This window comes from Pteronotus mesoamericanus, unplaced genomic scaffold (assembly GCF_021234165.1).
Source record: "Pteronotus mesoamericanus isolate MK-2021 breed Mesoamerican mustached bat unplaced genomic scaffold, CSHL_Meso_final contig_2, whole genome shotgun sequence".
Classification (NCBI taxonomy): Eukaryota; Metazoa; Chordata; class Mammalia; order Chiroptera; family Mormoopidae; genus Pteronotus; species Pteronotus mesoamericanus.
Genome location: NW_026555084.1, coordinates 21101476 through 21126172, shown reverse-complemented (window position 1 = coordinate 21126172; position 24697 = coordinate 21101476). Strand labels below are relative to the sequence as shown.

At 47.9% G+C, this 24697-nt stretch overlaps 1 protein-coding gene across 1 annotated transcript; it reads right to left on the bottom strand.

Moving 5' to 3' along the window:
- Positions 1–13065: 13065 nt before the first annotated feature.
- Positions 13066–24417, bottom strand: SPRY4 (sprouty RTK signaling antagonist 4). Its single transcript, XM_054567940.1, has 2 exons — positions 24246–24417; positions 13066–14365 (listed from the first exon to the last, which is right to left on the bottom strand). The coding sequence occupies exon 2, from the start codon at positions 14318–14320 to the stop codon at positions 13421–13423; it is 900 nt and encodes a 299-aa protein (XP_054423915.1). The 5' UTR covers positions 14321–14365; positions 24246–24417; the 3' UTR covers positions 13066–13420.
- Between the last annotated feature and the right edge of the window lie 280 nt (positions 24418–24697).

The following is a 24697-nucleotide window of genomic DNA, read 5'->3' as shown; positions in this document are numbered from 1 at the left end:
CAGGAATAAAAAAACTCTTCTTATTCAACCTAACAATAGGAACTCTTCAAACTTCAACATGGCTGGGTGGAAAGACTTGGATGGGTCAACATCAACCGTGACCTCAGACTGCATTTTCAGGACAACCTTGAGACATTCTTGGAAATAGCGACTCTCCAGCTTGTCTGGCCTGGAGAAGTTATTGTTAGGGAAAAAATGCACCTAATACGTTACACTCCTGGCCTCACCCATTGAGTGAGCTGGTAACCATTATTTACAAGGCTGGCTTATTCATGGCCACTAAAGCTAGGAGAGGCAGGATGGAGACAGAATCTAACAAACGAGTTATTTATATCTACATCCCAGACCTCAGAAGGAAAATTCCCATACTTAGACATTCCTAGATGGCCTGCGACACAGGATATTTAAAGTAACAATGGGCCAAATTCTTGCTCACATTTTTGGCAGTGCTCCAATCTGAAAGTCCACAAGAGACACTTGTCCAGCTGTGTAGCTTTAGCTGGGGTGGGTTGGGGGAGGCTGTTTCTAATTCGGGACTTATTGAAGATCTGACTTCCCTCCTCCTTCCCGGAATTACAAGGAAAACATAATTTTGATTTCAGAGACAACTGTCCATGTAATCTACTTTGGAAGGTTGTAGGAGTCGTAACTCTGTGGGTACCCCAACCTTGAAAAAAGGAGAGATGTGCAATAAACTAATAGGACACACTTTGAAAAAACCTAGAACTCCTCCTACATTTCTCTATCTGGGGGTAGAAATAGCCACTACCCTATGGGCAGTCTAGTAGCCAAACTCCTTGAATGTGGAGAGTGGGACGTGGCCATCTGCAAAACAGTCACTGCCCCATTTAAGACAGCGTTTGTGGCATTGACTCCAAGGAAAATCTCAGAAATGGTTGAAAACGGTGACTTCTTGTATTTACACCCTTGAAGTTATAGTCGAGATGACTTCTTAAGGCCCCTCCCAAGCCTATGGTATTTCCAAACTCCAGCCTTGTAAAGAAGTAGAAAGTGTACCAGCTCTGTCCGCCTTTGACTGTAAGTCACAAAAATTACCCCGTTCAAACTGGATTAAATTATAAGATTTATTCACTTATAGAAAAGAAGTCTCCAGGTATAGACAACTTCAGGATTGACTAATTAGGCAGCTCAACAATGTCAAAAGGACCCAGTTTCTTTCTCCCTTTTCTCTTTGCTAGCCAGCTTCTGCCCTGTATCCTTAGACCAGCTGCCTTCATGGTACTAAGGCAGCAGTGCCAGTGTGACAAGACACTACAATATATTTCTTTCTTCCTTGTTTCTCATTTTAGTATGATACCCTGGCTGGTGTGACTCTGGATTGAGCGCCGGCCTGTGAACTGAAAGGTCGCCGGGTTCGATTCCTGGTCAGGGCACATGCCTGGGCTGCGGGCCAGGTCTCCAGTTGCTGGCAAGTAAGAGGCAACTGATCAGTGTTTCTCTCTTCCTTTCTCCTGCCTTTCTCTCTATCTACAAATAAAAAATAAAAATCTTTAAAAAAGAAAAGAAAAGGAAGAAGAGACTTCTCCCAAAAGCGCCCAGCAGACTTCCCCTTACATCCCATTGGTCATCACTGTATCTCATGTCTGTGAGTCAGACTAACAGACTGAACCAATCACCAGCAAGGGGCCAGCATGATTTGATTATTCTCCTTAGGATTTATCCCTGGAACTGCAAATAGAGTTGCTGTTCCCTGAATCACATGGCAAAGAGGTAAACTCTGGAAGAAACTTGGGACAGCAAACTAAAATGGGGAATGGGTATCAATCAAGTTGTCTGCCACACTAACTATGAGAGCAAAAATTTGGAAGCAAATTAAATGTCCATCAATAGGAGATGGGTTCATTTATAAAAAGATAAAAAAAACTATTGATAACCAATGAGTCAGGCACTGTCTAGACCCTGCAGAGACAGCAGTGAATAAATCTGTCCTTGATGGGGGAAAGACAGACAGTAAACGAGTAAATGAGCCATGTGTACATCACTGGAAATTAAAGTAAGTGCAGTGAAGGACTTCGGTAAGGACTTTGACTTTCTAAGTTCAATGGGAATAAACCGAAGATTCTTAAAAATTTATTTCAAAAGACTTTTTATTTTGAAATCATTTTAGTTTTACATAAAAGAGTTGCAAAGATGATGGCGAGATTCCAAATATTCTTCCCCCTCTTCCCCCTAATGTTAACGTCTTACATAACCATGGTATATTTATCAAAACTAGAAAGTTAACATTGGTACAATACTACACAGACTTTATTCAGACTTCGCCAGTTTTTCTACCTTGTTGCATTTTGTTTCCTCAGTCTTCCCAAGCATGTGACAGTTTCTCAGTCCTGACATGTTTCTCATGGCCTTGACACTTTTGCAGAGTACTGGTTGGGCATTTTGTCAAATGTCCCTTAATTTGGCTTTATCTGCTATTTTCTCGTGATTTGAGTAAGGTTATGAATTTTGGGGAAGAATAGAAGTGACATGCCCTTCTCATCACATGATTTCACAGAGTGTATGACATCCATGTGACTTACACAGGTGATTTTTAACCTTGATCACGTGGTCCAGGAGGAGCCTGCAGATTCTTCCACTACAAAATTACCATTTTTCCCTCTTCCATGCTCTGTTCTTTGGAAGCAAGTCACTAAGTTCAGCCCACACATAAGGAGAGAGAGAAACTAGAGGGTTTTAAGAGGGCAGTGACAAGAAAGGATGGGATAAACAAGTAGTAGAGACCTGCAGCAGACGGACCAGTGATAGCTGTTTATCCTAAAAGACAACATAGTCTTTCCTGTTCCCTCCTGTTTATTTCTGTGATCATCTATAAGGTGAATGCCATACCATTTAGGATTTTGCCCTAAGTCAGAGATGTGCCACTTGGCAGGTCTTCTGGGGAGAGGAATTTCATGTGTCCTCCACTGACAGCCCATCAGGCTTTCCTGAGTGCTGCCTTTCCTTGCCCTCCTCACACACACAGTCCTGTTTTTTGACCACTGGCCTCCTTGGGCAGGGCAAGCAGAGGGTGTGTCTGCTGGGGTCCTGGTGAGGCTTGCCGCTGCATTTGGAGAACAGAGTATATCATAGGGAAGATGGTAAGGCCATAAAATGAAATGCTGTGCAACATTAACTAAAAAGAAAGTGGAACTATAGAAATATGGAAGAAAGCCAGTGTGTGTTGTTGAGTGAAAAATGCATTTTGCAGAACAGCTTTGGGCAGTGTGATCCTATGTGTGGTTTTAAAGGTAGAAGGACAGTCCCTGACACATAGCAGATGTTCACTATTTGTTAAATGAATGAAGGAATGAAGGAATGAAGGAATGAATCATATATACTAAAATGTTAAACTGAATCTGAGAATATGATGGGGAGGTTTTTTTTTCCCTTCTGTTTTTCTTTTTGCAACAGTTATGTAATTTTCTAAAAAGATAACCCAACTTTTAAAATATTTTTTAAAAATTAAATAGTACCTTGATTCTTTTTCCTAAATCCGATAATAATAATTACTCTACTGCTGGCTTGGTCTAAGTGGTGAATGTCCAATACTGACCATTAATAAATGTTTCTGATAACCATCATGTTCTGGTAGAGCCAGGAGAAACCAATGGCAGAAGTTCCTAAACTGGCTTCGTCTTTTTCTCCTTGGGGATGTTCTGTCACAGGCAAGTGGTAAAGGGAGCTGAGGGCTAGGAATTTGCCAGATTCAGTTTTGCAAACTACTGGCCCCAAAGACCTTCACAGTCCATGAGTGATACTCAGCCAGGGCCAGCCACCCCATCCCTGCTGGCCGGACACCCTGCTCACACCTCTTCCAGTGCCCATGGGTGGATGCATGGCTTAGGGAATCTGGAGTCAGGCTGCACAGCCTTGGGCATGTGAATTTACATTCTAGAACCTCAGTTTATTCATCTATAAAAGGGGGTAATGAAAGAACTAACACAGAGTGAGGATTAAAGGAAATAGCAGGTAAAAAGTACTTGGTTGACACTGTGCCTGGCATGTAATAAATACTCAGTGTGTCAGCTAAACATGATAGAAGCTGGTCCTGTTGTTCATTATGATTATATAGTGAAAAGGCTACATCCTCTCATGTGGCTAGCTTTAGGACAGAAATAAAGTCCGAGGCCACTTATCCATTCCTCCTTGACTCTCCTCTCAGTATATCATTAATTAATTAATACATTTAACAAATATTTATTGACTGCCATGCATATGCCAGATGCTGTGCTGGAAGCTTCCCAACAGGTGTGGAGTGCATCAAAATACTGATCTCTGGATACTCAGGGCAGTGGGTGTGGCGCAGGGAGGGAGTGCCCAGTGACCTTGTTCGTTTACCCCCTGGACAGTTCCTATGTCCCTAATGACAAAAGCCAGGCAACACTGAAGTCATGAACAAGAGGTCACATTTCATGCCCTCATAGAGCCCATTCTCCAGTTGGAGACAGGCTGTAAACAAGTAAACAGGTCAGCAACTCACTGCCTATTGCAAGAGTGCTGGGGAAGAACCACGTAAAGATCAGAGAGGACTGAGGTGAGGCTGGCTGGGGGTCTTACTGGGAGCATCATTACGGTTGATGTCACTTTTGGGGAATTTTTTTGTAGGAGACACTATAGATTGACTCATAAATGCTTGAAAACTACAGTTTCCCATGGAGACAGAAAACCTGGCTCCTATTTTTGGCTTTGCAGCTAATTTGTTGTGACCTTGGACAAGCCACCACTCTCAGGGGCTCACATCCCCATCCATATAAAGAAGGTGGATGGACTGGACTGGTGGTTCTTACATATTGGGAGAAGCACGTATCCCTCTGAGAATCTGGAAAGTGTCTCTCAGACACAAACACACAAGAATTTATCTACAACGTCAAAGGAATCCGTTTAAACCTTCACAGATCCTTGATGAAGAACCATACACCTCCATGACCTCAGGTGTCCTTTCTGGGATTACGACTGAGTGACATGCCTGCAGGGTGAGCATCCTTAGGAGACCCTCTAGATGGGGGTTGAGACATCATATTTTGGGTTGAACTGCTCAAGAGGGCCAGTCGGACTTGACGAAAGTCCGTATCAGTAGCAGAGAGCCAGATAGGTTATAAATAAATAAATAAGAAATAAATAAATAAGAAAATAAAAGACAACAAGGGCAAACACGATGATTAATGCCAACCAGTATTCAGCCCAAGGCACTCAGGCAGTGGAAGAGGAGAGGGTACTGTGGGAAGCAAGGGGACCCTGCCCAGTGTGGAGAGGTCAGCTGCCTGTCAGCTCTAGCCATTGGCTGCCATGGAGAATGGAGGCCTAAGAGGGCAACTCTGTATTTTTTCAAGAGAAGTTTTAGATCTGGGTTAGGAAACCTGTTTTCCAATGATGACAACCAACAGTTTTTGAAAACATTGTGGCCCAACAGTGTGTGACTTGTCTACATGGTCCAGTGTTCTGGGCTACAGATGTAGAAACTGAGGCTAAGAGGGGAGGAGACCCAAGGTCTATTCTCTGCTCTTCCATGCGAGCCAGGTTTTCACCTCTGAGGTATTTGTAACATTTATCAGTGCTGGGCAGTAGTCCTCCAACAGTTATCAGAAGGGCAGAGAGCTGAGCAGTGTATCTGTAAGGCTCAGTGCTTCCCAGCATGTTGCCCTAACAGGTGTGGCCTATGGAAAGTGGCAGTCACTTCTCAGAGGGGCCCAAGGCTCTAGCTGTGCCCACCCTGGGAAATGGCCTCTCCTGGATGGACACTAGTTCTCTAGACCCTGTCATCTCAGAGCTCTGGAAATTCCAAACTGGCTGGCACATTGCCTGGAAACTGGTCAAGCAGTCGCATGGGGGTTGGAAGAAGCATTGCTGGGGAGTCTCCAGCTTCCCCTTGCCCTGCCGCCTTCCGTTTCCACCCTGGATGCTTTGGCTCTCAGGTCCATGCCCCATCCATCTGTTCCCCCTGGATGCATAGAGAGGGGTGGCGTACACTCTGGCCCTTTTACTTTATCTCTCCCCACTCACCCATGGAGACCACATTTGAACCTGGGGCAGCTTCCAACCCACTGTCCCCTGTAAGATTCTTGCCCCTGGCCACCACAGCCTGTAAATTCCATAGGCCTGGGGAAGCAATTCCTCTTTTGATTACAGAGGAAATTGGGAAGGCTGGTCAAGAGCAATGTTGGGCATTAATAGAAGCTCTTCTTGAGTTTGAGGTTGGGGCCTCAATATTTTACACAGAGTGCTATGGTACAGTAGTTAGATCCAGGGTCAAGTTCTATTTCAGTTAGTCTATATAATCTTGGTTAAAGATCATCTATTCTACTGACTTCTGTAGGAGCGCAAGTAGAAAGGAAACCTCTTTCTGAGGACACAGGAAAGCATCCCAGGAGAGGTGGTATTTGGATTGGGTCTGAAAGTTAGAATAGGACCTTACGTTGCAGTGCGCAGGCTTTGGGTAGACCCTTCAGTTCACCACTCATCAGCTGTGTGGCCTTAGGCAAGTGATGTAACCTCTCTGAGCCTGCTTTCTCATCTGTAAAATGAGATTGATTATATCAGTCTAACTTGATTAGTTTTGAGAGAAATTGTAAATGATAATGCAGTCTTTACTTAGAAGCAATAGCTTTGGTCATGGTTTCATAAGGCCATTTCACCTCTGTTATCCTGTGAAGGCTTACTAAAAGACTGCAGGTATTCCCACTACTGATTTCAATTAGAGCATCACTAGAAACTCCATCCATTCTCTTGCTTTTTGGATGATGGATTTTTTTGTTCAGAGTCCGAAGCCACTCCCTCCTTCACTATGCACAATGGGAAGGGAGCCAGTCAGTTGACCCGAAGTCTCTTAGTACAGGAAAGACAGAGGCCAGAACTAAGGGAGAAGGTGGGAGAGGAAGGGAACAGGGAGGGTTCCAAACCTTGCAACAGTTAAATGTTAATATAGGTGTCGGCATAGGAAGTGTCTTCTAATGACAGAAGGAAGCGAGGGAGTTTTTCAATCATCTCCTGCTTAACAGATACAGATGTATTCATAATTATCCCTTGCCTCGGGCCTCAAGGCCCAGGTGGGCTCCAGAAGGCCTGTGTTCCTGCCAGACAAGAGTCCTTAAAGAACATCATGTAGACAATTGGAATGCTATTTATCGTGCAAAACACAATAAAACCCTGAGCTCTCTTCCTGTCTCAGAGACCCATAAATTATGAAAATTATACCTGCCCTAGGCCATGGACATATTGTTTTATTAAAGTTCCGATGAATAAACTTAAGGCTCTTAAAAATGTCCTCTCAGCTTTCATCTGGCACACACCTCCAGCACGGAGCTGTCTGCCTGGGTTCATTTGATTAGTTCACAAATGTTCTTTGGAAAGTTGAGTGCATTTCAAGTTGCAGGTTCAGCAGGCTGGGGAGCTACAGGAGTGGTTTTGGGGCCTCCTGGCAAGATGACAAAGTTGCCAGGGAGTTTATAGTTGTCTGCCATTAGAGCTGGAGACCACCTCCCCAAGACTGTTTTCTGTGGGATGAGTGCCAGGTTTGTGATGCCCTCGTAGAGGGTGTGCGGTTATGGTGTAGAGAGGGTTGACTTCTGCTTCTTCTCCCTTATTTTTACATTCAGTCACTGGGGAGGAGTCTTTTTTAGTCCATCCTATGCTTCTCCAAACTGCGATGTTAAAACCTTCAATATCGCAATTTTTCCTGCCTGTCCCTCAACCATGTATTATTAGACGTGTGACAACTTCTGTGAACCTCAGTTTCTGTGCCTCTGAGTGGCAACAATGGTATCTGAGATGTATGGTCAGTACCTGGCAAAAGGAACCTGTTCAACAAAGGCTAAGCATTATCATTACCCAACACCATTTCTTAACTGGGAACCAAGAGGAACAGGGGCCAGTCCAGCAAAGACAGGGAGGCATGTGTGGAATTTTCTCTGGATACCAGTTTAAAAAACAAGCAAAAACAAGCACACATTCATTCAACTCCTGTTTCTCCCAAGAGACCAACACCCTGTATAGGTTTTTGTTATTTCAAATCTCCAAACACTAGAAACAAAAACAATATTGAACCAGGGGCACCTACCCACCAGGAGACTAAGACTAAATCAAAGCCTGGTATACAGTGTTAAAGGTTCCCCCCCTTACCCTCAGGTAGCACGTTCCTGTGAACCCTTTCATTAGCCAAAATGGCATAAAGTGAAGAAGCAGTTTCCACTAGTTTACATGGAAAATTTGTGGAGTGTTTCTCAGACCCAAAATATAACCTACCAAATCATACCAAATATGCTTAATTATGCCCAGTGTTTCTGATACCTTAGGAAGCATCTTATTAATGGATGCACAAAACAGTTCGAGAATAATCACAGGTGCTCAAAGCTATGGCAGCTTGATGCCGAGATGCTCAGTGTAGTTCCTGGGAAGGAGCCCGGGTCACGCTGGCTGCTCGGTACCTCACTGCGCAGGGAATAGGCTGCCTCTTGTTGGCTCACTGCAAAACAGACGCTGAACGCTATTTTGTTTGCTTTTCGCTTTTTTTCACAAAAGCAAAAATCTTCTTTAGATTTCTTTCAGTTAGCCAAAACAGGTACTCTTTACAAAGTCCTGTAAGGCAGACTTTCAAAAAGGAGGGGTTACCTGTAATTGGAACTGAGCCAATTAAAAAGAAAAGCATCCTTCAATGCCAGTTAATTACCTCATCAGCAAAGAAAGATATCAGAGCACTGATTACTCTTTATCCATCCTGTGGGAATGGGACAGGCCACATGGTCTGGCTGAGGGAGGCTCGCCGATCTTTATTCTTAAATTTATAGAGCAGACAAGACCACATTGAGGAAGAACATCCTTTGTGCCTTCTTGGGCAGGGGCCAAGGCATCCTTGGAATGGGTATGGCTGTCCTAGAGAGACCTGAGGCTTTCACAGAGAACTGGAAGGCACCGTGATTGGTGACCCCAGAGAAACCAAAACTGGACCCAGGGCTCCTCTTTCCCTTCATCTCCCCGCGCACCCCCCCCCCCCCCCACGCCGTGTTGTCTGCCCCCTGCTTATTGGTAAGAAAAAAATCTCTATTGCTCAGTTCCTTTTCTTTCAGGAAACAGGAGGCATGTCTACACATGTTCAAAATAAAAGTCCAGCTTGCATTGTAATTGGTATATGAATTAAAAGTAATGAAAAAGTTCTCCCAGCTACATAAACTGAGAAGTGGCCAGGTCTCTACTGCATTTGAGTGTATTGGGGTTAGAGGGTGTTGGAGAAGCAGATGGAAGGTGCATTATTAGGACAAAGGGGTAAAGGCAAGACATTTAATGGGTGGAAGGGACTGGTTTGGGGCAGTATCTACCCATCTGCACAGGGCTTTTCTGTTTGCCTTCTTAAAGCATGTACATTCACGACAATCTGTTTTGGGGCACTGGGGCATGCAAGCTGCAGAATTCTTGTAAACAGGGCAGGTCTGATGATCCTTCCTCACCTCCACCATTTCCAGTTTGAACTTGGCCGTCCATCTGTTACACATACTTTTCTGTGTATGGGAGGGCTCGCCAGAGGAAATGGCAGCACCCAGCAGGATGGTTCCCCTCCAGAAGCGAAGCTTCCCTCCAGCGGTTCTCAGGTCATTCCAGAGGCACGGCAAAGAATGGCCCTGGCCCAGGGGCCCACTCTCCCTGTCCCCTTGTTCCAGCAGAGCTTGGCCTCACACCTGCGTTTAATGGGTGTTCTTTGACAAACATGAGGCCTTGCTGGTTGAGATGCAGGAGTTGTGCACACACAAACACGCAAGAAACAGCAGTCCTGTGTATATTTAACAATATATATTTATATATATTTTCTAGATCAGTACATTCAGTTTTAACTTGTTTTTTCTTCACAAACAGAAGAACTCTTACAATAGTAGACTTTCTAAAATAAATACTATTAAAATAGAGCTTCAAAATAAATATTCTATACAAAGGGAACCTTCCATGGTAACTTCTGTTGTGGGGTGAGAAGGGACTGCAGTGAAGAGGGAAAACGAAGGGAAAAGTGCGGTGGGATGGGAACCTTGGGCAGCTTTCCTGTTGCGACAGGAAACCTAACTGGGGTAGTGAGAAGAGAAAGCCAGGTAAGACACCACACGGAGTTACCCACAGCGAAACAAAACAAAAAAAAACGGCAGCGCAAGAATCGTCACCAACTGTCACAGTAAGCGGAGGGCATGAAAATGCTTACCGAAGGCATGAACCAGAAGGCCAGTGAAGCTTGCGGATGCCCTAGTGAACTGAATTCTACAGTGCAAAGTTGTGCTGCCCATACCCATTGGACCTCTCCTGGGGCAGCATGGGAGAACACAAAGCTTCGAGGTGACAAGATTCTGGGTGCTGGTCCCCACCAACACTTTCCATGTTGTGCAACCTTGGACAAGTTATCTAACTGGGTCTCACTTGATGTACAATGAATACCCATGCAGACTTCAAAACACTGGACAAACCAGACACATCACATGAATGTGTTTCGTCTTTGTCAGCAGGGACTTGTCTCCACCTCCTTCCAGCCAGGGACTGTCAGAAGCTTTGGTTGTGCCCCATCTTCTACTGGGGAGAGCTTTGCTATCCTAGACCATCCCCAGGGTACTTGCTGGAATGTTGGACTTTGTGGGTCTGTGAGCATGGGGGGAGCAGCAGCCAAGGCCCCCTAGAACAAGTGTCCTGGACCAAGGCCTGGGAGCCCCACCCCCCATTCCAGGCAGAACCACCACCTACTTCAGGCTGAAGAGAAGTGGGGACCAGCTGGCAATTAAAAAAAAAAACCTCAAGGCCCAGCCCAGCAAGCCACTGGTGACAGTAAACACAATCAGCCAAAGCAGCCACAGAAATGTGTCATATACTGAGAGCTTGGTCCCTCAGGGGCTCTTGACTGGTCCATGGGCAAGCCAGTTTTCTTGTTTTCCAAGAAGCCGAGAAAACACACTGCTGAGTGACTGCTATGTAGCAGAGCTGGGCAGAGGACCCAAGTTGCGCCATTCCTTCCTTTTCACCACTGAGCACACAGGACACCTGGGAGTTCTGCAGACATCCGTCTAGCAGGTTAAATGCAAACTAAAGGCAAGAAGCCAAAACAGGGGAGGGAAAAAAGAAAAAAAAACTGAGAAAAATCCGTGTTTACAACTATGTACACAAAAAGTCAGGGTTCAGGAGGCTGTTTGCCAGAAACAGGGTCTGTATAGATAGAGGGTGGGTGGGGTAGGTGCGTGTGTATACACAGCTTATGTAAATCAATTCTCCACAGAATGGGTGTGTAGAACACCATCACCAAAGTGCACCTTGCCACTGGGTCAAGTTTCCCATGGAGACATCTGAGGGAGGGGCTCTGGGAAAGTTTGGAGGCCCCCCAAGAGGGGACTTGTGCCCTCCCTCTTGTTTTGGGGGTAGCCTCTGCACACCTATTCTGAGGAAAACATCTCCAGTCCCTTCAGTACACATCTGATACATTCAATTAGTATAAGTGGTTGGCTGAATGTGTTTTTTCCTACCATCCCCTCCATTTGTGCAAGAATATCCATACATCCATCACGACTGTGGCAAGGGTAGCTACATGAATCAGCCATAGACAACGCAGATGCAATATTTCATATTTGCCTTTTACAAGCTAGCAAATGTTATAAATAAAGCCTAAAATAATAAGACCCTCCCCTCCATTCTTCCAATCAATAAATACCTATGGTTATAATTAACTTATTCTGAATCATAAGATGTTACTAGTCTTCAAGGGGGAAAAGAAAGTTCTTGAGAAGCACTGGGTCTATGCCAATCAGAGCTCCCTGCCTCTTTCCTGGAGGCAGTTCTGTTCCTACAGAACAAATTGGAAATGCTACAAATGCTTTACACCTAATGCACTTCCAATTTTCCCTGGGCGGGGGCCGGGAGGCTTTTCTGACCCAGGCTACTTACTCTCATTGAGGGGAGGGAGGGAGAGGGGACACAAAATACCACATGAAGCAATATCCCCGCACAACAGCTAGGGAGAAGGACCAGACACACTACAGCGTTTGCATGCAACAAGTACCTACCCACTGGACGTGCTGCACTTTCTGAGTTCTTTAGCACCTTGAGAGAAAGAGTTGCTACGTCTCTGGGGGCTGTCGGGAGGGGGGTGGTGTGGCCTTGCACAGAAGCAGGGCTCAACCCCAAGAAAGCCCCCGGAGAATCTTCCCCCACCCGCATTCTTCTGACTTCCCCCACCAGGGCTTCCTAACACTAAAATAGACTCTTTTCCCCATCATCTGTCTATTTACATTGAAGATACAGACACATCACTGTACATAAAAGGCTGTGACAGCAAGCAGCAGTATCAGAAGAGAAGAAACCGGCACCCATCTCGGCTCCACTGTCACTCTGCCAACGGGAGGTGCTGCCTCTCTTCTTTGCTGTTAAAATCCTCTTCTTGGTGGGGAGGGGGATTGTGTTCCTTGAGGTTGCTCGCCCCCCAGATTTTGAAATCAGCCCTTCCTGGGGGTGGCCCAAAAGGAAGCAAGTGTTTTATTATTATTTTCTAAAACACCGTTAGCATCTGGTTTAATTATTCTATAAAAACATAATGACTGGGTCCAGAGACCACAGCCTCAGACTCATTGGCAAAATGGTATTTGGTCTCGCATTTGCCGCCCTGGGCTTCTCCACCCATAAAGTTTCTGGAAAGGATCTGGGTAGAGAGAACTCGGGACAAGTTAGCAGGCAGGTGAGTCTGTGACTCAGTAAGAACTGGAGGACGGTGTTATGAGTGTAACACCCCCAAAAGTGATGGAGCTGGAAGGGAGAGGTGCTCTGTGTAGTGGCTCCTAAATCCATCCGTGGCTCCAGGGAGACAGCAAGGGACAAGGCCTGGACTCACTGGCCGTCCGCTGTTCTCAGGGGCTCCCAAGTATATACACAGGGACTGTCAGGGTCTACACCTTCCCCAAGGTGTCAGGCAAATTGTGGGGGGGAGGGGGGGAAGAGGAGAAAAGATATAGCCGTCAAGACTCCAAGGATCTTCTTCAAAGGTCCCCTGGCCACTCAGTTAGTGGTTCCTCCCAGGCAGTCAAAGAGAATGGAAGAGGGCGGGGGAGGCGGGGATGGGGGGTGCGGGGAGGGAGAACTGGGAAGGCATTCAAGCAGCTGCAACTTCCGGATATGTGGCCACATCTGTGTTCTGTCTTCTGAAAAAGAAAAATCCCCCCAAAACCACACCACACCCTTGCCACTCTCTGTTTCACACGAAGTTCCAGGACCTTGAAAAAACCCAAAGTGCTTCTTCATCCTTTTGAGAAAGAGAGTAGGCGTGGCGGGGCGGGAGTGTCTGTTTCTTCAGAAGCTGAGGTGGGCAGACTGGCAAGGTCAGTCTCAGGACGCTAGAACCTCTGGCCTTGCTGCAGTCTTCTCAGGTGGCAGAAGGGAACAAAGATGCCAAGAGGAGAGCAGGGGGCTTCGACCCAAAGTGTCAGAAAGGCTTGTCGGGTCTGCTGGCCTTGGCGTCACCAGTGGCTGCCTTGCAGATGACGCTGTTCGTGTGCTTGCAGCGGCAACCAGGGCGACGCAGGTGGTCGTAGCCACGCTGGGCCAGCTTCACACAGCCGGTGGCGGGCAGGTAGCAGAGCAGGCAGGGCAGCACCAGGGAGAGGGCTCCCATGAAGGACCAGCGGGCGCAGCAGTTTGAACGGGAGCAGGAGCAGGGGTGGTCAGCGCAGGAGCCCTCATCGTCCTCATTGGTGCAGTGGTAGAAGACACCTTGCACCAGGCACATGCAGGTGCCGTAGTTGACCAGGGTCTGGGCCGAGCACAGGCACTCCTGGTTGCAGACCCAGCAGGAGGGCAACGTCCGGGGCGACGCGCACTCCTTGCACTTACACTTCCCACAGGCCTCACACAGCAAGAAGTGCTTGTCCAGCTCTGGTGGGACTGCTGGGCCCTTCAGGTCCAGTGGCTTGCAGTGGACTGCTTTGGGCTGGATGCGCACGGCCCTGGGGGAGGCCTGGTCTGCCACGGGTGGTGGTGCCATGTGGTCTAGGAGCCGCTGGTCAGAGGATGTGCTGCTGCTGCTGCTCACAGAGCTGGGTCGCCCACTGAAGGAGATCCAGTGGTGGGTGACGTCCTGGTCACAGCGGACAGGCGTAGGGGCCAGCTCTGGGGCCCCACCCCGGGTCCGCTTAGGGCCAGCTGGGGGTGCCAGGCCAGGGTTGTCTATGTAGTCGTTCTCCACGTGGCTGATCTTCATCTGGTCGATGGGGAGGATGGTGAGTGGGTGCTGGAGCCGGCTTGGAGGCATGCGGCTGTCAAGAAGGGGCTGGGCCATGACTGAGCTGGGAGTCAAGGGGACGCTCTGTGGAATCGGGGGCTCCATGGGGCTGGCGGTCCTGGACTGCGCTGAGAATGGCTTCTAGGGACCCTAGGGGTGGGGGAGAGGGAGAGAGAATGGATTCCAGGCATCAGTAAAATCTGGCCTGTTGATTCCCCTACCCTCATCGGGTCCTTGGGAGCACAAATGAAATGGGAACTTGTTTCCCCTGGTGGCCTCCGGCATTAAGGCTTAGATGGTTAATAATGACAAGATCAGTAATAGTGGTAGGAATCACACTTATTTAGCACTTGATAAGTATCATATATATCTCTGACTTCACAATAACTGAAACTTAACTATTAAGACTATTGTTTACCCCTTTTCTAGTTATATAACACTAATGTTCAAAGTAACTTACCTAAAGTCACATGAAACTATCAGTAGCAGAACCAAAACTCAAACCTGGACAGCCTGTGTCCATTCTTGTATTCTGTGAAACAGGATCCATATTTTAGATAGCTCAGTGGTGATAAACACAGGCTCCGGAATCAGATCTAAATTCGAATCCTCCCTTCTACCCAGCAGTGTTGCTGTGAATAAGGTTCTTTAACCTCTATACCTTAATGCTGTCAACTGTAAAATGTGTTCTTGTGAGGATTAAGTGAGAAAATATATACCCAGTACCTAACATCTTGCTTGGCATACAGCAAGTACTCAGTAATTTATCACCATCCCAGAGAGAAACAGTTTGGATTTCCTGAGCACTAATGAGCACTACATGCCAAGCATTGTGCTGAGGATGTGGTGACCACAAGAGACAGCCCCTGTATGCTCCCATAGAGTTTATCAGCTGGATAAACAAAAGCCTTTATTTCAGTCACAGGAGAAGGAAGGGCTGTAGCTGATGCCAGCACGTCCAGGATATTAACTTATTACCAGCACTTCTAAGAGCAGCAACCTCCAGTGGCTTATAACCCATGGGTAGGTGCGCTTCTGACAAGTTGGATGGGAAATCCTCTCGAGGGGCACTCACATCGCCCATTTCCAAGTGCTGAGCTGAACATTCAGCCTAAATGCTATTTACTAGAATAGCTAAGCCAATCCTGGATCAGTTTCTAATTTCACCGAGAGAGTGCAATTTTAAGTTGGAATCCCGCCAGAGATTCAACTGCAGTGCCTGACACGGAACCCCAGGAAGTCACTTAAATCAAAGAGCGGAAACGGCTTGGTTCAAATTTAGAAAGTGCACATTGTTTTCTATTAGAAGTGCCATTTCCTCGCCTGCTGACCTTTACATTCGGAATTCGGCTGGAGATCAATTTAAAGAAATAGCAGCAGAAGGCCAAGACCTCTGCCCAAGAGGACATGATTTGGAATCCAAGAGAAAGATTAGACTCTGGGAAGATTCTACCGGGGGGTAGGGGACAAAACAGGCTGTGTGGATAGAAGGGAAGATAGCTATATTTAAAGGGGGGAGGGGAAGGCCACTGGAATAATGTATTCTGGGGTAGGTTTCAGTTAATGCTTTTTCAAGATGCTAATGAGGTTCTAATTAGGAGAGCAGACCCTGCGCCTCAGGTCTTAGTTTCATCTTCTCACAAGGTAATGTCTAAGAAGGGGATGTGGATAGGTTTCCACTTCCACACACCATTGCTCCAGACTTCGGACACTGTTGGTCCATTGCAGTACTCCCCTCACAAGAGAATGACACCTGGCCTGGGTGACTAGTCCATACTTCTCACTGTCTATAGTAAGGAGTGAAGAGGAGCTTAAAAAGGCGTTCAAGGGAACTCAGCATTACAGTTCTTCTACTTGGAAACAACGGTTTGATCAGCAATGGTTAAATTGTTGGGGAAGGGCTTCCTTAGATGCTTTCCAGCCCATCTGAAATAAAGAGCTAGCTCTAGATGCAAAGTTCATGAAGGGGATAAAAGGGAGCTTATCCACAGGATTCTCATCTGTATATCATCTATACTGCCAAATGCAAAAAAAAGCCTTTTCTTCAGGGTTCAGTGCTCAGTCAACTGATCTTTCCCATTTGCACAGGGCACAAACTATTGGCTTTGCTCCCATGGCCCTACCCACCCAAAAGATGCTGGTTTTTCTGTTCGAGGTTTTCCCATCTTGGAGAAGGTCTGCCTAGTGGCAGCGCCTGCCTCCTGCCTCCATGTTCCCTCCAGATGAAAAGAGAGCATTATCTTCAAAAGGGAGACTTCCCCATGGCAGAGTTAGCCGTAAGTGTCTGGCAGGTCCGCCACCACGTAGTCATTTGCCAAGGCAGCCTCCTACGGTCAGGGCTGGGTGGGGGAATGGCAACATCCACAGAGAGGAGTTTCCCCAAGGATCAGGTTGGCCACAGGGAGGAATGTCAGGGAATGCTACCTCAGCCCGTTTGGCCTTCGCAGGGCTTCGAAAGCCCTGCTTCTAGAATAAATGTGTTTGGGGTCAACAGAAGAGAATTAGGAGTCCCATGTCCTTTGCCTGGAGGAAAAGGTGTGACTAGGCAGAAGAATGGAAAATGCTGACAAAGGCACAGGGTAAGACTCTCTGGCACCAGCCAAGAGGTGCCTCAGCCAGAACCCCCACCCCAGGCAGACAACACGATTCCCTTATTTCAGAAGCTCAGGTCACAAATACTCACTGTCCTGCCAACTAAATGTCTGTGGTGGTTTGAAGGGTGTACTGCCCATGTTGTTAGGCTTTTTGTCTCTTACAATCAGCATTGGGACTTGCCATACTGTGGGAAAAGGCGGGGTGGGGAAGGGTGCTCCCTTCCCCCAAGCAGAGGATCCACTCTTTTTTCAGTTCTGTTCCTGGGGTTCTTTAAAACCAACCACTTTCTGTGGATGAAGCAAAACGCATGAACCAAGCTCGGGGATTGTTATAGATTGGAATCAGAAGGCAGATTCACAGAAAAAGTCCCATGGAAAAGTCCCACGAGGAAGCCAGGGTGGGAGCAGGGCTTGCAGGGAATGGGGATATTGGTATTAGAAGACTCCCATCACTCTCCAGAAGCAGCTGTCAACATCTGGGCCTGCAGCTGGAAACAGACATGGGGGTAGGAGCTGGGACCACAATGACTCAGCTCTCTGGGGACAGGCTGCATCCAAGATGGCTCCAGCAGGCATTTTCCAAAATGCATCTTCCCTAAAATCCAAAACACTAATTCAAAACACATATGCTCCCTTATGTTAATTGCAGCATTATTTACAATAACCAAGATACGGAAGCAACCTCAGTGTCTGCTGATAGACGAATGGATAAAGCTGTGGTACGTATGTACAACGGAATATTGCTCGGTCATAAAAAAGAATGAAATCTTACCACTTGTGACAACATGACTAGACCTAGAAGGTATTCTAAGCAAAGTCAGGCAAAAAACAAATACCACATGATTTCACTTATATGTGGAATTTTAAAAAACAAATGAAACAAAAAAAAGCAAAAACAAACTCATGGATTCAGAGAACAAACTGATGGTTGCCAGAATGAAGGGAGGCTAGGCGAATGGGTGAAAAAGTTGAAAGGGATTTAAAAGCATAAAGTGTCAGTTATAAAAATAGTCATTGGGATGTATACAACATAGGGAGTGTAGCCAATAATAGTGTAATAACTATGTATGGTGTCAAATGGGTGACTAACCAGGGTGATCAATTTGTAAGGTATATAAATATCTAATTGCTATTATGCTGTACAGCTGAAACTAATATAATATTGTATGTCAACTATAATTAATAAATTTTAAAACAAAATTTTCCTTATTAAAAATATAAATGTGCCTTTCCCATCATAACCTGGATATAGGATTCCTTCTGGCCACCAGCTCTGCAAAAACTAGCTGCTGGTTCAAAGCTGAACTGCTTAAAACTTCTTAGGCCTCAAGCCCTCACCTCCCCATTAGTAGGGACCCTCCACAGGAGGGCTGAATTCATTTGGCTGACAAAGAAAAACAACTTCTGGAACAGCCTGTTTGATAACCCCTCAGCATAGCTAAAGGAAGTCTCAAAAAAAAAAACAACAAAAAACAAAAAAAAAACACACACACACACAAAAAACCCTCAATTGGTTTAGAAGATCAATCTCTACTCCCAGGGACACACCCACCCTCCTCCAGGGTCTAAGCAACTGATGAACTTAAGTGCAGTTTAATATGTACTCTGCTTCCCCTGCAAGGAAGGAAGATATTTATTATATAAATAGGAGAGAGGAGGCTTTGCCTCATTTAGGCTGTTTGGAAGACTGATGGCCAATTTGGAAGACTGTGGACAGAGAAACAACGCCAGCACTCCACTTAGCCACAGAAGCACCTCTATCGAGTTTTAGGTGGTGGTCTTATGGATTAGCTTAAGGAAAGAAAACTTTCACTCCACTCCAACCTTCTAATACTAATAAATACTAATTATGGAAGCAGCTAATATTTATGAAACATTGCTTGGTGTTAGGCTCTACGCTAAGCCCTCAGTGATTTTCTCATCTAATCCTCACCATCACCTTGGAGGATAACACCCATTCTGCAGAGGAAGAAATATTAGAACAAAGTGTCAGGGCTAGCAAGTCCTGGGGGAAGGGTTCAAGCCCGGATAAGCAGATGCTCCAGCAGTTGCCGAGTCAGCCCTAACTTCCAATAATTTCTGGTTATTCACAGAAAGGCATGAGAGGGTCAATCGTTTTCACAGCCGTGAACTCAACCAGCCTCCCCAGTCTGCCACCAGCCCTCGGGGAGCAACATCAGGCCTTCTTGTGCTTTTACCCAAACCAGCAGGGAAATGAAGCCATGCCAGGCTGACAGGAGACTGGCTTCCAGGTAGGGGAATTTTCAGCGTGGAAAGTGGAGGCTGGGGGTTTGAAATCTGCCATTAAAAGAAGGCTCAGAGATCAATTATCTTCACTTACAGTTGTTTTCTTTGCTATCTCTTCTGTCACCTTACCACCCCTCCCCCAGTTTACTGTGCTTTTTCATTTTTAGTTTTATTAAAGTTGAATGGGTCTCACTTGTAGGACCCTCACCATGAAAGAGTCCCTAACAGGAAACCCAGAAATGAGAGGGAATCCCCTCTCCTCCCACCTGTAAAGCTGAGCTTAAGGGTCGCAGGGCTGGCTTGTTCATGGAGGGGGGCATCCTGGCCCAGGGCCGTGGGGAAGGGAAGGAGGAGCCAGGATCGGAGGAAGCCAGAAAAAGAGAGTCCTAGAATACTGAATCAGCAGGAGGCTGGAAAGCCCAGAGCACACTGCCCTGTGCTTGCGGCTTGGCCGGCTGTGAGCCTGACGCTGCATTTGTACCTGAGGGGAGGAGCTGGGCCTCAGGCCCCTCAGTTCAGGCTGGCTGAAAAGAATCAAGGCTGGCTGAAAAGAATCAAGTGGCCTGTTAAATGTCGGCAACACCCACCCAACCCCTTCCCTTTCCCCTTGACTTATCCTGGGGAGAGGAGTTGGGAAATATTAGGAAAAAGTGACAGTTGTGCTTTGAAAACTATGGGTCAGTTAGAGACAAACTGGCAAGAGGCTCTGAATGAATGGGCAGTTTCTGCACTGCCCCATTCAGTCTCAGCAGGTTCTTTCAGTCTCAGCAGGTTCTTTCAGTCTCAGCAGGTTCTTTCAGTCTCAGCAGGTTCTTTCAGCGAAGGTTGTTTAACCCTTTCACAGCTCAGGAAAAAAGGTCTCTAGGCTGCCAGAGAGCCCGCCCACCACTATCCACCACTGTCCCTGGTTCTTTGTGACAACATCCCAGTTTAGTTAATTAAGTTCCAACCAAATAATGACTTATTGCTTCAGAAAGACTTTAAAGAGGAGGGAAAGGGAAGCCAGGGACTTGCCTGCCCCTACACCCCTACTGCGGAGGACAGTCTCTGCATCTTCGTTGAGAATGGCCTGGGTGGGAGAAAAAAGTGCATTTAGGCAGCTGGATTTGTCTCAGAATCCTTGCTCCCCGCCCTACCTCCCACTCCAGCGCCAGCAGTAGGGAGCTCACCTCTGGCCATAATCCGTTACACATCACAAAAGAAAACAGCTGCTTTTCATCACTTTGTCCCATCACCAGTTATCAGTTCCCAGCCCTCTTCTCTTCCTCTTCCACAACCAATCAGTTGAGCTCCAAAGCCCCAGAGCCAGGAGGAGTGGGAGGGGGGCTTTGGCTCTAGGCTATTCTAACTGGCTTCAGTGTAATACACCCATAGTTGTAGTCTGCTCAGATACCCTTCAAGGGGGACCAGAAGTCAAGGGTTAGAGAAGAATTGGGCTAGAAGCAGCCTGTTAACACTGGAACAATTGGCCCACAACAAAGTGGCGGGGGTTGGGGGGGCGCACGGAGAAACCTAGATGTCCCAGGGATGGGCCCCTTCTCTCACTGACACCAAGATCATCACATCTTACCACCTTCCAGGAACAAATGTACTTAGGATAGATTTCATCTTACTTCTGGGACGGGGCAGGAAATAACTCCCCTTTGCCCCAAGCAGAAAAAGAGATACCTGACAAGGGAAACCACTCTTCTGCAAATGACCACCTGCCCCAGAAGGGCCTCTTTCCTCCTACACTATATCCAGCACATCTGTGCTCCCTCCCTACTGCCCTTGCTTCCTCTACTGACTGTCCTTGGAAAGAACAATCGTGATCACAGCTGAACGGTGGAGCTTCTTAAGCCCAGCCACATGTCCCGGATACATCCCCAGCCTTGTCAGCTGTCCGGATCTGCAGGGTGGCCCCAGACCCCTGAGAGCCAAGAATATGTTTCTTACATCATGTAACACTCCATACCTCCTGTGTAGGAAGGGGCTCCCTTATAACCAGGCCCTGCGACTAGGCGCCCAGTAGTAGCAGCACAGTCCTAGCCCTGCACACTTGCTGCTCAGCTGATCCTGATCCCACGGGAGGACTGTGGATGGGGAGACTAAGGCCCAGAGAGCTTAGCAGGTTTCCTAGCCACCATCAGCTCTGACCCAGCTCCTACCTTGGTCTGGAAGGAGTGAAACAGTTTTCCTTAAGTTGCTCTTTATCACCTTCTTTCTCTGGCTCTTTGGAAAGGGCAAAAACCTATCCCAATGAGTCCCGTTTTCCCTTCTGTTAGGGAGATCCAGGATAGCCAAGAGAAGGAAACCTCCTCACTCTTGCCATTCTCCTTCCTTAACAACACGGTCTCATCTACTTCCCAAATGCAAATTTTCAACTAAACCCAGAGATTTGTGCAAGAATCCTTCCCCAAATTTTCCTTACAAGGGAACTTCCACTTTAATAGGGACTGGAGGGCAGGCATTGTGGATTCAGAACTAATTAAATGCTGTAACTCTCTAAGGACGTTCAACTTCTCTGAAAAAAGGGAGAGGGGCTCCTTTGTAAGCCTCCTTGGTACCAAGACCCAGATGGCTTGTGGGGGCCCCAAACTGGGGGGCTGGAAGATGTCACACCCAAAGGACTTTTAGCACCAGGAATTGGAAAAGAAGTCCCCATATGTGATCCAAAAGTATTAAGTCCCAAAGTAGGACCCCTCAAGGGCCACTTCTGGGGATGCTGATGGGTGTTTTCCGCCCTTAATTTTTAAATTATCAAATTTTGCGCTGAAGGGCTGCCTCGTTACTCAGATTAGTGAAACTCTGGGCCATGACACTGTCAGGTTTATGGGCAGGGGTGGGGGGAGTAAAAAGGTATGAAGTTGGTATGAACTGGACATAGGGTGCACTTCCAAAGAGTCTCATCTCTCCACCTGTTCTGTAAAGATGAAAACAAAAATGGTATTGGGGCGCGCCAAATGGTCATCAGCCCCTAGCCTCTGTCCTACTGTAACCAGGAATCATTCTACTCTGTGTGTCCTGTGTCACCAAGCCCAACCAAAGCTTTAAGGAGACCTTGCCATTTCAGAGGCTCATCTGGAAAAAGGTCGTGGGAATGAAAAGAGCGTTTTCGTGCCACAAAAAGGGGAATGACTCCTGAGTTCAGAATCCAAAAAGGAAGACAATCAAGAGATGTCTTTAAAGTGTTCCTCACCCAAGCTGACCAACATGTGTCCACCAAGATTTCAGAAATCCACCACCAAAACTCCCCCCTATTCAGTACTGACCACACAGCTCAGTTGGTCAGTGTATGCACTGCCCAGTTAGGATCTTCCAGGAGCCTGCTGGCAAGTGAAGACCCTCCCAAGGGCTGGGAAAAAGTAAATTCAATTTCACACAGGACGTGTCTACAACTTTCCCACCCTTCTGAGAGAGAGACCAAGTGCGGCCCTCCTTTTCCGAGTCTGCCCCACACCCATCCACAGAAGGGGTAAAAGGCTGAAAATTTCAGGTGTTTATGCTTCATTTGTGTGACGACCCAGAGAATTATACACATTGTGAAATCACCAATGCAATATTGGGTAGGGCTTCAGACCAGACAGAGTTTATTAAGAGATTGATAAACCTACATATCCTGAATACTCTGGGCCTTCAGCTTACAGCTTTATGGGCTCATCAGAGATTGGAGAACCTTGGTCAGCCTTGGTCGGCTAACCAGACAGGCACATGCACTTGCTCTCGCCCCTCCCCAAACTGGAGAGAATCACGCCACTGATTTGGAGGAAGGAAAAGGGGGGGTTTCTCCATTGGGTCTGGCCATTCCACTGAACCCACAGCTTTCTTTTCAGCACTAACCATGCTGGGGGGCTTCCAAAGCCTCCCTACGCCAGAAGTCAGCCTCCTGCCCTCACCCAGGCCTGGCAATATGGATGCCCATCCAGCAGCTGGTGAATGAGGCAGCTAGCAGCTCTCCCCTCTCCTCACCATCCAGCCCCGTACGATTCTCCCGTCCATTGCTTAGCCATGCAACCATTTTCCGCCTTTCTTGCCTCCTCTGCCCACAACCCCCAACCCCCCGTCAAAGAGAATTGAGAAACCATCTTCTTGCACAAGAGCAGCTACTGTCTAAATGCTTTTTGATCGTCTGCATAGAGGGGGAACTGGGCACAGCCCTGGCCCCAGTGATGGTGCCAAGCTCCAGCTCCAGCTGCCCTAGCTGGCCAAATCCGCCCTCGCCCCCCTTCACTGCCCCCGTGGCCTTGACGATTCAGATTTTTCAGAACGTACCGTCTCTATCCTCTCTTCTCGGTGATGTCAAGCCTGGTACCACCAAGAAAGAAAGAGGGAAAGCGGGAGCCTTATCTCTCCTACGCACGCAACCTCTTCCTCCAGCTCCCACACGCCCGGCGTTATGTAAACGCACCTTCAGCCCCCACCATAGCCCCAGAGCGCCCGGCGCCTGGCACAGCTCGGTGCCCGGGGATAGGGAGGTACAAGGAGGCCGAGGAGCCTCAGGCCCTGCGGAGGCCGGGAAAAGGAAAGGCAACTAACTGCAAGGCAGTTGCACAGCATAAAATGCGGTAGCAGAGCAAAGGTCAGACGGCGAGAAATCGCCTCGCCAAAAAGAGGGAGCAGAAATGCCCAGTCCCGCGCTGACCATCGAAGGGAGAGGCGGAGAAGGGAAGAAAAGCCAGTCCGTCACCACTGCGATGGGCAAAAAAACCCTACGTCGAGCATAGGCCGCTGCGGCGGGCTGAGGAGATCTACGGAAGAACTAGCACCGTGGGCACCGAGCCCGGGGTGGGCGAGCCGCCCGGAGCGAGGGCACCCGCCGGACTCAAAAGGTGGCTCCTTCAGGAGCCCAGAGCCTCCCGTTCCAGCGCCTGAGGCGGGTGGTGGCAGGAGGAAAGGGGCCAGGCCAGGGGCAAACTCACAGGGCACGCACGGGGCTTCCCGAGTCGCAGAGTGCGGGGAACCCGGTCTTGGCAATGCTCGGGGTTTAGAAACGCCAGTGCCAGGCTGTGAACACCCCCGGCGCCGTGCTGGCCCAGCCCAGGGCGTCCGGGAGCTGCGGCGCACCGCAGCGGCTCCAGGAGGCGCTGGGAGAGGGAAGGAACGTTGAGGCGCGCCTAGAAATAGCGCACCATTTGCCCCAGCCCGAGGGGCAGTCGCGTCGCGGCTCCTGGCGGGGCACTTTCGGATCCCGAAACCGGCCAGGGACTTACTTTGAGGAGCCACAGATTCATAAGCATTGCTCCACGTCTGTGCAAATCCCCTAACCCGAGCGGGTCAGACGGCGCTGTCCTCGCAGACGCCGGTCGAAGAAACCGGCACCGCTTCCTGCGCTCCGCACCGCCAGCTCCGCGCTGTCAGCTTCTCTAGCTGCCTCCGCGGCGGTGTTGCAACCACTGCCTGGGAAAATGGCTTTTTTATGAATGGGAGGGAAAGAAGCTCCAGTGCGCACGCGCGCCGTTCGCAATTCTATGAATGGGTGGGCACAAGAGACCCCCGCGCGCGCATGCGCCGCGCTTTTTTTTTTTTTATGAATGGGGGGCCGGAAAAGAACTTAACCCGTGATTGCTGGGGCCGGCTCTCGCTCCTCCAGGGGCCGTCGTTTTTTACAGAGAGGGGTGAAGGTTGTTGTTGCCTTTTTTTTTTTTTTAATTAAATGAATGGA

Excerpts from the sequence above, each read along its gene's own strand:
- SPRY4 (XM_054567940.1), bottom strand. The coding sequence starts at position 14,320 with ATGGAGCCCCCGATTCCACAGAGCGTCCCCTTGACTCCCAGCTCAGTC.